Here is a 12,870-nt window from a genome sequence, read left to right on the forward strand (position 1 = left end):
CTTTTAATGAACGCAAATAGCCAAGCTCATAAAACCACGTCTAACGACGCTAAATCTGCTACAGACAAAGTAAGCAATGTTTATAGCTGAACATTTTATCATACTGCGGGGGAATGTACATATATCAAAATAATAAAAACAAATATAGACATTTGCCACAATTAATCAATGTTTTTTTTTTTTTAATTTTAGAGGATCCAGTTCAGAGGTATAGTGGTCACCGCAAAACGTCTTTTTTGAGAGGAGCTCCCAGAGATCAGCGGTAGTACTTTTCCGAAAAAATATTTTTAATAATACTAAGCCTTAAAATATGGTTAAAAGATATCATAATATTTGGATATTTTTGGATCAATAAATTTAAAAGTTTTCTCAGAAAAAAATCTGTAAAATTCGTTTTTTGGGCCTTCTAACTGCATATAACCCATTAGTTTTCATTTTGTTTTGATATTGAATTTGGAACAACTAAAAAATAAAACAAAAGCCATAAAAAATTAAATAAACTTTGAACATAAGTTCGAAATTATCTTTTGCCTCACGCAGTATTACTTTCTATTTACTATAATATTTAAAAAAGATAAGCATAAGCCATTAAAAAGTGAATGCGATTAAACACTGAACAACTGATATGATCCGTAGCAACAATTGAATCTAGATGGTACAACCGAGTATTATGAATAATCAGTGAATACATCTGGGATTTGTGTCAAATCTTGTAGGAAATAATTCAAACACACAGCCCTATCAGACACTGAACTATTTGACAATTGATAATAATCAAATCAGGAGCATTTATTTACAAAAATCGAAATTTTAGCATCAAACTTGAGTAATGTTTGTGGCTAAAGGTGTATGCTACGCGAAATTTCAATATTTGAAGTGAAGTCCTTTGCATAGTGAAAGAATCTTTCCAAATGTTTTTTGGTTTCCCGTGACGGTATCAATAGTTTTAGTTCTACAGGGTTCAGGCAAGTTGGTGCAACTAGTCAGCGAGCGCCGGTGAAGTCATCACTTAATTGGCATGTACATATATACTTTTAAGAATCGAATCCTAGATCATACAAATTGAAAAAACGTTACATAGATTATGCGATTTTTGTCCGTTAGATTATTTTTGGGGGTAACTAGATGGTATATTCTAAAGTAACTGACATGAACAGTGAGAAACGTCAGCATTACTGGAAATAGTGGTGAAAAAATGGATATTGTGTTGTCGGAATTGAGCTTTAAACAAAAAAATGCTATAATAAACTTCACAAAAGAAAGTTTCAAAACAGGAATTATATGCTATCGTGGTTCGATATCGGCAGTTCTGATAAATGTGCAGCTCCTTGGGAGAAAAGGAAGTGTGCGAAATTTTAGATTGATAATCATGCCACGGACATGGATACGCTGATGCCTTCGGAAGCACCCTTTATGTGTCTTATAAACTTCGTGGTATACTTAATATACCCTGTTAAAGGTATAAAAATAAGAATTATTAATAATAAATTTTAAGTGAGAGAAAATAAAAAGAGTGATATAGAAGAAATGCAGCCATTTACTGAGCTTAGCTTAAGATTTCAAAATAACAATTCGACAAATCTACAGCAAAAGTTAATAAAATAAGCTTTTATAAATAAGGAAAGGGTAAACTTTCGAACAGAAACCTTCGAATTTGGGTTAAGATAAGTATAGCGTGAGGCTTCTTAGTCATAAGGAGGGTCTGCTTAGAAATAATATACATATAATATTTTGCTGTCGCACACTTATTTTTTTGAAGTTATTTGTTTTCAATATTAAATAATTTTAAAACTAAAAATGTGGCTTTATTATATTTGACTCAACTTACATAAAATTTTCACTTAATATATCTTTAGTTAGATTATTCACATTGAAATTCAACAATATCTCACTTTTATGGCGCGTTTCTACATAAAAAAGTAAATTTCAATAACTATTTATCATGCAAAAGATTTGTGTTTCATTTGTAATTATGACAACAACGAGTATTGTGACAAATTAGAAACCATAAAAGAAGAATTTTGCATAAGCTGTCAGAAAATTGATATTTTTTTATTTGACGTTCTTAGTTCTTTTGCGTAGGACGGCTTTTTACAAAAAATCCTGCTCGATGCGAGACTAGCGTGTGTCCTAAATATTAGTTGTCGGGTAGCACTCATTATTATATAGGCTTAATTAAAAAACAGCGCTGATCGATACAACACGAAGGTGTTATTTAGAAAAGCAAGACCCTGAATTACATCGGAAAATATATGTATTTGCTCTACGCATTTTAGTATATTTAAATGTGTTTTAGTAAAATTTTGTTTGATAAATTTCGTTGATTTTTGGTGTCTATAATCACACGATTAGAGTTGCGGTGAGGTATAAGAAAAATAAATAGGTTTTTCGGTTAAAAAATTAATACACACTTGATAAAAATTCTTACAGGATTGATGATGACTGATCAATATACATATATATATTTTGTTTTAATTAATTGTGTTTTCCTATTAAACACTTGTTATTGTTAATTGTGTTCTTAAAAACACATTAGCTAATCCACCTTAACATTTTAAAGCAATAGCCAATTACATACATGGAGCATTTACTCGTGCTCTCTACATTCCCATACCAGCATTCGTATATAATATAATAAGTGTATAAACATTCCAAATACATATCTACGTACTATATATAAATTGCAAATACATGCTCACCATTTTCACTGCCATTCTTGCCGTTTTGTGCCAGAAAGCTGCTGCCGCTGCTGCTTGTACCACAAATGCTGCCGTTACTGCCATTTACCGTTAATGCCAGCTGCATACTACTCTTATTCGGCAGCGAATGCATCAGCTGTTGCGGCGTTTGCTGCTGTTTCTGTTCGCCGTTACTTGCCAAATCCTCTGCAAAATGGCGCTGTAACGTAGTTGATTGCTGCTGCTGCTGTTGTTGTTGTTGTTCTTGTTGACTTACGGTGGCGATGCCGTTTTGTTGCTGTTGGCCTACTGTTTCACTTAGCTGCTTCATTTCGATATTATTTATTTTTAATTTTTTCCGTGCGAATTATTAAAATATTATTTGGAAAATTTGGCAGCTTCAAATGCTTAGATTGTTATATTAGCTTTTAAAATACTGTTTAACTGTAGCACTAACTGTAATTCTCGGTTTTGTAGCTAATTTTTGGTGGTTATTAAAACGCTTTTTTTCAATTTTTGTGTAAGTTCGAAATTATTAAAAAACTGTACTGTTACTTTAAAAGTCGTTAGTCGCACTTTGTGAATAAACGAAACGCACACACCAAATTCAAATGGCTGCTTGGTATTATTTGTTTGAAGCGCTTCAAGTTGACACTTTACTTTATTTACGTTAGTTTCCTTACACGCACGTACACTTTAAGCTTACGTATGTTTTTTTTTGTTTTGTTGTATTTTTCACTTTATTCACAAGCTTTGTTGCGGCGCGTTTATAGTGCTTGACGTTTGGGGTTTGGTGTTTGGCGTGTCGCGTTTCACTTTCCTCAGCATCGATAGCCGACTAAACGGCTCGTCATTTAGTGGAAACCTTTTTATTATGAAAATCGGAAAGTTCTTTTTAGCTTCTTATTTTTGTTGTTGCCTTCTGCTCTGTAGCTGCTGGCCGCGCGAATATTATGGTACACATATATTTACATACATACATAGCTTCGCATGTGTGTGTATGTGTTTTTGCTTTTTTGTTGTTTCTATTTCCTTCAGTTACCGTTTGTGTGCTTGTGGTTGTAGTTGTCGGCGCTTTATATTATTGCTCTGCATTTGAATCGTTGCCAATTCGGCAACTGATTTGTTGCTCAGTGTCAGTATCGGTTTCAATTACATTTACTTTGACTTGTTTTTGTTGTTGCTTATGCCTTAGTTAGTCGAAGCTATTGAGTTTAGTTTTGTGCGAAGACTACAAGACATGCTACGCTCTCAAAACCGAGTCTGAGACTGAGTCAATGACGGGTAATATTCTCTATGTTAGTACGTCATTTACCATTCTTATTATTGTTGTTTCTATTCTTTTCTCTGTAATTTTGTGGATTTTGCAAAAATCAAGCACAAAGTAGCTCTTTCTTCAAAGTTCTGTTAGACGCTCAATGCTCACGGAACATGTAGACACATGTTACACACACACACGCATGCGCGAGCACCAAATGCACGTCCAGCATAAAATCAACACTACTACTCACTCACTCTCATTCGCTGGTATCAGCACATACATCTGTGTATGTATATGTGTGTTTGTGAATGTATGCTAAGGGGGTAAGTTCCGTTGACAAATTCGATTTTATGTCATATCTGGTTACCAAGTTGGACTAGTCACCGTAGCGGTCACTGAGTCATTGACTGTTGTCATTCGCTCGCAGCTCTTGCTCACGGCTCTCGCAGTGCTTCACACGCTTTTTTGTTATTGGTCGCAGCTTTAGCTGCAGTCGCTTACGCTATTTTTTTTTTTGTGTTTAACCGACGTGATTTTGTTCACTGTAACTAAAACCGCAAAAAACATCAACAAAGCTTACAGTTAACCTGTCAAGAGGAAGTACATACATATATACATACATACATACATTCATTGTAAACCCGACCACTGTTACTCATTTGTAATATTCCAACTAATGTAACATCACATTGCTTTATTTACATAAATTCCAAGTGAGCGAATTTATTACAATTGTGCAGGTGCGTATACGCAACAAAAGTTTCCACTCAAAGGATGCGATGTTACTCATACGGCACTGCGCTCACCAATGAGCTAAAAACTGTTTACCTTGAAAAAGGTTCTGCATATAATTAAATAATAATATAAAAAAATAACAAATTTGTAAAAATTCGTAAAAAATTTAAAGAAAGTAAAACTTGTTTTGAAAACAATGAAAATTTCCATAACACATTCATGTTATTACAAAAGGGTTTATAAAGGTTAAAAAAAGTTTAAATAAGTTAAAACAAGCAATTAAAAAAAAATAAATAATTTAATTTAAAAGTATAATATACTAATTTATTAATTAATTTATTAAAAAAATTCGAACTTCTAATTTTAATTTTTTAAAAACTGCCATAAGAAAATAATAAAAAAATATGAAAATACTAAAAAATATAATAGGTTGTCAAAAAAGTCTTGCGGTATTTTCGCTAGTTGGCGCTGAAAGCACGTAGTTCTAGTTTTATTCGTCGCATCGGGTCATGCTATACCTTTTAGGAAAGCTCATTTCACGCGCAATGATTGATTGTCTTTTCTTTTAAGTCGTTCGGGAGTTATAACGTCGCAAACATGGAGCAAAATAAAGAGAAAATACGGCATATTTTACAGTACTACTACGATAAAGGCAAAAATGCATCTCAAGCCGCCAATAAAATTTGTGCAGTTTATGGACCCGATACAGTTTCCATTTCCAACGCACAACGATGGTTTCAACGTTTTCGTTCTGGTGTAGAGGTGGTCGAAGATGCGCCATGCTCCGGAAGGCCTGTCGTCGAAAATTGCGATAAAATCGCTGAATTGTTCGAAAGAGACCGGCATAGTAGCAGCCGTAGCATCGGTCAAGAGCTGGGCATGAGTCAATTTCAATAAAAAAAAATTCAATTCAAAAATACCGCAAGACTTTTTTGACAACCCATTATATGTACATAGAAATAAAATTATACATTATAAACATTTTTATTCTGTTAAATATATTTATCGTAACTTAATAAAAATTAGAATTTTATAAAAATGTGTAATTATAAACGTTTACAAATATTAGCTGATTGAGTCATCGTGAAAATAAAGGCTGACATCACCGCCGTCCAATGCGATGGACGGGACAAGGACTGAGGCGAACAGATCCTTGTGGCATTTACTACAGTGGCCATGTAAAGTAGCGCAAGTTCGGTGTCGGAATCGTGATGGGAGAGAGACTCCGTCGCCGTGTACTGTCATTCACTCCGGTGGATGAACGTTTAGCCACAATCCACATCAAAGCGAAGTTCTTCAACATATCACTGATTTACGCCCACGGGCCGACGGAAGAGAAGGACGATGTGACCAATGATGCCTTCTATGAACGCTTGGATCGCACTTATGAGAACTGTCCCCGCCACGATCGAGCACGAGGCTCGGCGACTAACGCCTCCACGTGGAAACATCCCCAAATGGGTTGAGACTGATCGACTTCGCCGGGGCCCGAAATATGGTTACCTGTAGTATTAGATTCCATCATAGAAAAATTCACCAAGCTACCTGGCTGTCTCCGTAGCAAAAAGCCATCAACACACACGTGCGGGATGGAATAGATACCGAGAGTTGAAGAGGGAAGACGCATTTCCAGACAGCTGAACAAGCTGGCCGACAGTGGTACTGCTCAAAAATTCTACGAAAAAATGCGGCGGCTAACAGAAGGTTTCAAGACCGGAGGATACTTTTGTAGAACCCCTAAAGGGGATCTAGTGACCGATGCCCAGAGCACACTAAAATTATGGAGGGAATACTTCTGAAGCCTGCTGAATGGCAGTGAAAGTACAACGCCAGGACTGTGACTGCTTCAACCTACTTCTGGAGAAAATTATTCGAGCTGCAAAACTAAATAGAGAAGGTACCATCTTCTATAAGAGTGTACAGCTGCTGGCGTATGCTGATGATATTGATACCACCTTAACAACCGCGCCGTTACTTCTGCTTTCTCCAGAATGGATAGGGCAGCGCAGGAAATGGGTCTGGTGATGAACAAGGGCATGACGAAATATCTCCTGTCATCAAACAAACCGTCGTCGCACTCGCGTCTTGGCTCCCCGTCACTGTTGACAGTTATAAATTCGAAGTTGCAAATAATTTCGTCTATTTTGGAACCAGGATCAAAACCAACAACAACTTCAGCATCGAAATCCAACGCAGAATATCTTTTGCCAACAGGCGCTACTTCGGACTAAGTAGGCAATTGAGAAGTAAAGTCCTCTCTCCACGAACAAAAACAACACTCTATAAGTCATTCATTATTTCTTTCTGCTATATGGTGCAGAAACATGAACGATGACAAGATCGGATGAGTCGACGTTACGAGTTTTCGAGGGAAAAGTTCTGCGAAAGATTTATGGTCCTTTGCGCGTTGGCCACGGCGAATATCCCATTCGATTGAACGATGAGGTGTATGAGATATACGACGACATTGACATAGTTCAGCGAATTAAAAGACAGCGGCTACACTGGCTAGGTCATGCCGTCGCTGTTGTTAACTCTGCTATAACCGCGTAAGCGGCTTCTGCGCCAGTAAAGAAGAAGAAGAACTTCTCAGTTTTATTAAACAGTAAATTAAATCTTTGCGATATAATGTGCTATCAGATCATTTAAATTTAGTTCAGCTTTTATCTGCCTGACCGATTTAAAAGGGTCCGACTTTCCGCTGGCACTGATACTTCGATCGTCTACAAGAGAAGTTTTTTTTTCTCCGCTTCTTTTTTCTGGTTTTCCTTTAAAATGTCGAGCACAAGTGAAGTTTTTGAATATCAGTGTAAGCTTTTCCTTCTTTCCCGCATTTTAAACTTAATTTTTTTACTCACTTTTACTTTATTTGTGAAAATAGATTCGTATTTTTTTCGTTAGAAGTGAATATAATTTCTGATTTCTCAAACACTGGTATCCTAGTGATTCGTTGAAACACGTACTTACAGCTGAAGTTTGCCATTATTTTCAAAAGTACCATATTTTACTAACATTTTGATGTTTACAAAAGTTGCACTGATTTATCAGATAATTTTAAAGTGACAACTTACTTTTTATGTTGATAAATATGGTGTTCTGCTATTTTCATGTTCGCAGCTGTACATGAGTCCCGGTAAAGTTACGTATACGCACTGTCTGATGTTCGAACGATTTTTACATTAGTATGTATGTATATAAATATGATCAATTTAAAAATTTCTACATATTTGTTAAACAATGCTACGTTGTTGCTTAAAGTTCTAACCAATTTTAAATCATACAGAAAATTATATCTCACAGACTTTGCTATGATTTCTCTCATGAAAACACTATATAACCTCCGACATCCTCTGTTTTAGTTTTTCTGCACCTAGTGAAATATAAAAATTATATAAGTATGTTATTAATTTTGCGAAAATTCCCAGCGCTGTCAATGCGGAATTGAGTATCAACCACATTACATCTTTGTTTTTTTTCTTAAGAAAGTAATTATACTAAGCTTGATAAATTACTATCAAAGGAAAAAACCTAAGAATTCAGTGAAAAATCACCATTTGCCCTGGAATTCTGTACAAGTAAAATGCTGCCTGCTGCCTGAGTCATTGCTGCATTGAAATTCCGAACGCAGCAGTCTAGTCACAAAGTAGACTGAAAACCACAATAATTAGCGCAAATTTTGCGATAATTATACAAATTGTGTTAATTAGCTCGCTTTTGCAAGAAAGAGCCAGTTGAGATTATTTCTAATTATAATAACTTTTAGTTTATATTATATACATAAGTGTGTATGTATGTATATACTTCCATAATAGATAAGTATTTTATGATATGATTATTTCCATTGAAGTAATAAGAACTAATAAAGAATGATGTTTTAGCCTAGACTGATTGCTATTCTAATTGATTTTCTATACATGATATTTCGCAAGTGTGATATTATGTATATTTTTTTTTATTTCCTACTTGTTTTAAGGGGTCAGTAGGGTAATCTGGCCTGTTTTTTTCTTGACATCAGAAAATTTTATTCTACATTAGAACTTTTTCCACATACCATGAGGTATATAGTGGAGTGTATAAACAAATTTTTTCGAAATTTTTTGAAGACATCTGTCGGAGAAATAGCTGGGTGAATGAGATGCGTTTTCCACTGACGGACACGATTTCTCATGTTTGGATCATCTGAAACACAAAAACCCAATTTATTCTTAAAAAGTATGTGAATGGTTATCGACTCTACAAGAATCATGAAAAAATGTTGATAAATTTCGTTTTTTTTTTTTAATTTTTCCCCAGGTTTTTTACATAGTACATACATTTTGTCATAACATTGTCAATAAATTATAAAAAACTAGCTGACCCCGCAGCCGTTTTCCTGCGTGAAATTATATGTTTTGAAATGAAAAGAAAGTTGAATTTATATTGTGTTGAAAATCATTTATTTGCGATTTTTCTAATTTTTTTTTTAACGTAGCGCAGCTTGATGAACAAAATTTTTTTGGTTTCTTTTCTGGTGCGTAAATGTTCAGAGAAGATGGGTTTCGAAATCGTGAACACGCCACGCATACATATCTGGCCGTGTGAAAAACGCATTTCCAGATTTATCCCACACTCTTCTAGCTACTATCCTTCTGTCCTGTTGATTGTCATTTCAAATGCAATTTACCTGGAAACTGAATAGGTTTGAACTGAAATGGCAAATCGTTGGAACTCAAAAGAATTCGTAGAATCAAGCATTCTGCCCCCCTGTAGTCGATAGCTGCGTCACAATCAGTCGGGTTCCATTGCACAGTTTCGGCGCATGAAGATTGCGAAACATAATAATGACAGGTTCAACTTTGAGACGCAAATGATGCTGCGGCATACCAAGCCTCTCCAAAGAATTTAGAAATTCCACTGGATAATTCACGACTTCGTGTCATTGTCAAGACGATCGGAATTTGCCCATTTCCAATCCGTAGCGAATACGATGTAAAATCTCATCGGCAATGTAATTTTTTTCGTATCCCGTAAGTGACGCGAATTTGAAGGCTGATATGTCGAAATGACCATCGCGAAAAGTGTGCGAACTTCAGTAGCATGCGAAGTAGCTATCGAATCGTCCATCGTTTGATTACATTTATTATCATGTTCCAGCAATTGTAATTGCTTGCATGCTTCTCAACATGTTACACACACTCTACCATTCACAGTGCGCATTGACTCAAATGAAATTGAACCACGTACATTTATCAATAGCAACCGAAGGTATTAGCAATCGTCGTTTTTCGGGTGGATTATGTAAATTCGTCCTAAGGAATTAGTTGAGAACACACCTGGATGACAATATATTGGTTGGCCTTGCTTTCTGCGTAGCTATTTCTTTGGCGATGCATTCCATGCATAATATCAAGGCATTGACAAATTGAGCAATGTTCTCACAAACGAATCACTGACGCAATTTGAGAAAAAACTCGTCAATGTCAATGTTAATGTTGTTGGAAGTGTTTCCGCTGGCTGTACTGTATTCTCTGGGTTGAAAAACACTCTTTAGCCATTCTCCAAATGAACTGCGAAATGCACAACAGTCGGAAAAGTCGATTTCACCAAACTGCAATATCCATCATTGGCATGGGTTTTGAATGTGAATTAGACAATAGTGGCGAATATGGTACGATCCATATGTTGTCGACTTCGATATTCACTACTCTCCATCATTTCCAGTTTGCGTTTCCGAAAGAAAAGCACGTGGATAGTGTTTCGTGCATTTATTGCAAGTGGGATTGTGGTGCCCGCAAGGTCCATGCACCATATTGGTTTTCATCGCTTCGTAGAATAATGGATCTTTCTCTGCATGAGGAATTTCCGCAGAAATGATTTCATCAATTTGATCTGGTGTAACTACCATCCACCATTCAAAGAAAAATGTGTGCGTGGGGCAAACCTCTTTTTTGCAACTCAACAGAGTACATCCAGCATCTGACTGCACCATACTTGTATATACAGTATATTATCGTGATGATCGCTTGCTGATTGACAGCGATCCATAATTCCACACATATGTCATCGCATCCTGGGAGTCTCATGTAGTTCGTTTGTCTTGGGCTGCCATACGTTGATGGCAAAAAGAGCGATATTAGCGCGATGTCTTCGTTGCTTCGTAACAACTTTCAATCTGTAATTGTTCACTTCGTTTGAAACACACATAAAGTTTTCACTGAATAATTTTCAATAATTTTTCCGGAATAAAAAAGTAAGCGACCGAAATTGAACGATTCAAATAATTTACAAATCAAAATATTGAAAAACAAAACAAAAAAGAACTGTATGAAAAGTTACTTTTTGGAAATTTCCAATTTTTCGACGTTTCCTTATGAAAAGTAAATGATTTTTTTTATATCTAACCCTTTCCAGATCCACAGCGAACAACTTCTGATTTCATGAAGATTGGTTCCGCCGTTCTCGAGCGTTAGCGTTACTAACAAACAAACAATCATTTTTACTTACATATGTACATATGTATGTATGTATGTATATACAAAATAAAACGTTTGTATGGGAAAAAGAAAAGGGCTGTTTTTAGGGGCTTTCCGGCAACTTTCGTAATTTTTTCTTACATAAGAACCTTCTCCTTATAATAACAAATACAACAAAAAAAAAATCAGCCAAATCGGTTCAGCCGTTTATGAGTGATGACCTTACAAAGAAAGTGGCATTGATTTTTATATATATAGATTATGAATCTAGTAGGAACATTTTGTGAACGTTGAAAAACAAAGAATTAAACAAATCGGTTGAGTAGTTCGACCGGAATCATGTCCGCCAGTTTAAAAAAGTGTGTTTTGAGAAAACTGCCTTTAAAGTTTGAGATGTTCACTCCGAGCGCTCCGAACGTCGAGCGGTATTATTATTTTTGGGCCTTTTTCGAAATCTTCCAATGGTAAAGTGGGTTTCTACATTAATTCTGGTATAAGGGAACAGAAAATGCAAAAAAAGAAGACCTACTGACCTCTTAAGAGGAGAAAATTAATGAAATTAAAAAAAATCGTTTTTTCATATTTCATATTACCTTTTAAACTAACACACTAAAATTTCAAATTAATATCAAATAGTTTTTTAGTCACTATCAAATTTTTTCTGCATGTTATGTATATAATTCTTCATACAATAGTTGATCAGTTTTTGATTTGATCAAAAGTCTGGTTTTGACAGATCAAAAACGACCAAAGTTTTCGTTTACAAGTATTTTAGGTTTTTAAAATGCCGCGAATTTGTTAATATTTGATTTTTTTAACTGTAGGTCCCGAATGTATAAATTTTGCTTGTTTACATACCCATTTAGACAGAAATGGATCTCATCGTTGAACAAAATTTGGCTCGTAAACGTCGGATCTTCTTGGAAATTTTCAAGAGCCGGCTTTAGTGCTTACACAATCCGTACAAAGGTACGCGTCAAGATATCGACGTAGAATCGTCAAGTCGTTCCATGCGTCAGTCGGAGTTACTGTGAACAGCGCCGAATCGAATCTCCGCGGTTTCGTGTATACTCTCAGCTACAACTGCTATTCTTCACTGTATGCTGGACGTGGTCTATTCGGTCGAATATTATCGAATAATGAATGCCGGGTCTCAAAATGGATAATGATGTTGCGAATAATACGCTCAGCAGGCCGATTATGTTGACCAAAAAGCCAGAAACACATTCTTTTCAGAACGTGAATTTTCGTAATAAAATTGAACGATTTTTAATTGGTGTTCAGTCTTTACATGATAAAATGCCAAACAATACTGAACAAAAATAACATGACAATTTGACACGATTCACGAGTGATCTGTCATGAAAAGGCTATTGAACAAAGTAGCTCTACTTGGATCACCTGTCAGAATCCAATACAACGTCATTACCGTTTTTACAGAAAAGGTTAGACTAGTTCAGGAAACCACTTGAGAGTCATAGAAACATTTTCCAAATTGGTAGAAATACGAAAAATAATATTTTCTCCGTCCAATGCGTCATTGTAAATTTCTTATCATTATTGCATGAGCCCCTAGAATCAAAATATAAACTTAAAAAAAAATTTTGCATACCCAAATACGTGGTTAAAACTTCTGAAAGAGCGAAATAAGATTCTTTTTGCCTCACTCCCTGAATTTAAAAAAAAAATCTTTCCGTTTGCAAACATAACAAAAATGGTAGAAAACGAAGCGCGAAATAATATG

General features: G+C 35.4%; 1 protein-coding gene across 1 annotated transcript in view; it reads right to left on the minus strand.

Moving 5' to 3' along the window:
* The window catches only part of LOC105228657 (GTP cyclohydrolase 1), a 33,250-nt gene extending 29,335 nt beyond the window's left edge, over positions 1-3,915 (minus strand). Inside the window, exon 1 of the mRNA XM_011208552.3 lies at positions 2,700-3,915. Coding sequence (XP_011206854.2) covers positions 2,700-3,009 — 310 coding nt within the window. The 5' untranslated portion in view covers positions 3,010-3,915. The remainder of the gene's footprint in view (positions 1-2,699) is intronic.
* Between the last annotated feature and the right edge of the window lie 8,955 nt (positions 3,916-12,870).

This window comes from Bactrocera dorsalis, chromosome 3 (genome assembly GCF_023373825.1).
Source record: "Bactrocera dorsalis isolate Fly_Bdor chromosome 3, ASM2337382v1, whole genome shotgun sequence".
Classification (NCBI taxonomy): domain Eukaryota; kingdom Metazoa; phylum Arthropoda; class Insecta; order Diptera; family Tephritidae; genus Bactrocera; species Bactrocera dorsalis.